Source organism: Salvia splendens, chromosome 18 (genome assembly GCF_004379255.2).
Source record: "Salvia splendens isolate huo1 chromosome 18, SspV2, whole genome shotgun sequence".
Classification (NCBI taxonomy): Eukaryota; Viridiplantae; Streptophyta; class Magnoliopsida; order Lamiales; family Lamiaceae; genus Salvia; species Salvia splendens.
Window position 1 is genome coordinate 9,997,114 of NC_056049.1, and position 1,884 is coordinate 9,998,997.

At 48.5% G+C, this 1,884-nt stretch overlaps 1 protein-coding gene and 1 non-coding gene across 2 annotated transcripts; one reads left to right on the top strand and one right to left on the bottom strand.

Moving 5' to 3' along the window:
* Nucleotides 1–406: 406 nt before the first annotated feature.
* LOC121778028 lies at nt 407–513 on the bottom strand. The gene has a single exon (XR_006045599.1). It is a non-coding gene; the product is annotated as a small nucleolar RNA R71 (small nucleolar RNA).
* A 327-nt stretch (nt 514–840) lies between these two features.
* Nucleotides 841–1,884, top strand: LOC121776720. The gene is made up of 2 exons (XM_042173897.1): nt 841–1,366; nt 1,556–1,884. Exons 1-2 carry the CDS (start codon nt 841–843, stop codon nt 1,882–1,884), a joined length of 855 nt encoding a protein of 284 aa, XP_042029831.1.

Genomic DNA, 1,884 nt, shown 5'->3' on the forward strand with positions numbered 1-1,884 from the left:
AGCTGAGTCGATGGCCGACAATAATAACAACAACGCTGTCCCACCACCTGGAGGAAGGTTCGGTGACACTCTTAGGTCTGGAGTCGACTTTCTAGGAGAATTCGCCTACGCGAATGACAACGTGAACATTCCTCCTCATTACATTAGCTTGGTGAACGGGGGAAATCTCTTCCATGGGCGAGACGATGAGGATCCGATGAGCCACCTCAACGCGTTCTATGAATTGACGAACTCTCATCGACCCCCGAATGTGGACCATCATCAGATTAAGAGGGCCTTATTCCCTTTCTCACTGAGGGATAAAGCACGGGCGTGGTATGATTCTATTCCGGGATACAACATAGCCACATTCCAAGAGTTGAAGATGTTGTTCCTCTTGGAATATAACTCTCCGATGAAGATTGAGAAGTTGAGAGAGGAGATCACTACCTTCCGACAGAAATATGATGAGTCTTTTGCGGAAGCGTGGAAGAGGTTCACTGAATTGCTTAGGAAATGCCCGAGCCATGGTCTTGCTCCAGGGCATGAGCTACTCAAGTTCTACAAGGGACTCAATAATGAAGGCACGGGCTTGGTGACTGCAGGCTCTAATGGGAACTTGGACGACTTAACTCACGAGGAAGTGAGAGTCCTGTTCCAAAGGTTGGCGAACAACCAAAGGAATTGGCATAATCCGAGAAGAGCGGCAGATAAGATGGGAGACACATTTGGTGCTACCAAAGATGCGGAAAGAGTGACAGCCATTGAGGCTCAATTGGCGGACATTAGTACCCAGATGTCTTCAATGACGAAAGCAGTGAAATCTCTTCAACAACTCCCCAACCTCAAGCAGTGACCGTTATGAAGTGTGGGTTGTGTCAAGGTGGACATCATACTGATCAATGTCCAAGTCTTCAAGGACCACCTGTGGAAGATGTGAACTATATTGGCAACAATCGCCAAGGGTTCAATCAGGGCAACCAATACAACAATCAGCAAAATTGGAGGCCTCAACAAACGGGATGGAATCAGGCTGGTCCTAGCAACAACTCGGGAAATCAATGGAGGAACAACACTCAACCGCCGGGTTATGAGAAGAAGCCAACCGTCGAGGATCAGTTGGGGCAGATTCTCTCTTTCATGACTAAGAGTCAAAAGGAGAACGAAAATTTCAAGGAAAGGACGGTGGAAAAGTTTGGGCAGATGGAGGCGACAATGAGGAATCTTGAGACGCAGATAGGGCAGCTTGCCACGGCATCACACACGAGGATTCCTAACACCATCCCGAGCAATACCGTACCTAATCCGAGAGGCAATGAACAGTGTAAGGCAGTGGTCTTGAGAAGTGGTCGTGAGTTGGATTCGACACCATCAATGGACGGACAAGGTACTTCCGGCATCTCACACGCAGGGGCGGATGAGATGTTAGGCTTGCATTCCTCGCACGCAGGGGTGGACGAGGCATGTAAGGGAAGTCCCGCGTTGGTGCAGGGTGCCCAACATGGTCAAGAACAGGCTGCATCCGGCAGCAAGGAAAATGGTGTAGAATCCGAGTTAAGCGAGAAGTTTTTGGCAGAGAAGAAGGGAAAGCAGAAAGTAGAGATGGGATCAAAGGGACAGCTGATGACAAGTCCGGCATTAGACCCGAAAAGCAAGTTCAACTTCCCTGATCACATTCCTCCTCCACCATATCCACCGAAGAGGAAGAAGAGAGCTCCAAAGGAGAAAAGCTTCGAGTGGATGATGAACGTGATTCGAAAAGTGAATGTGGATGTATCGTTGGTGGACCTCTTCACTAATTTCCCCAAGTTCTCCAAGTTCTTCAAGGACATGATGGCAAACAAGGAGAAACTTCAAGACGAGGGAATAGTGGCATTGAGCATGAATTGCTCACAACTGATTTAG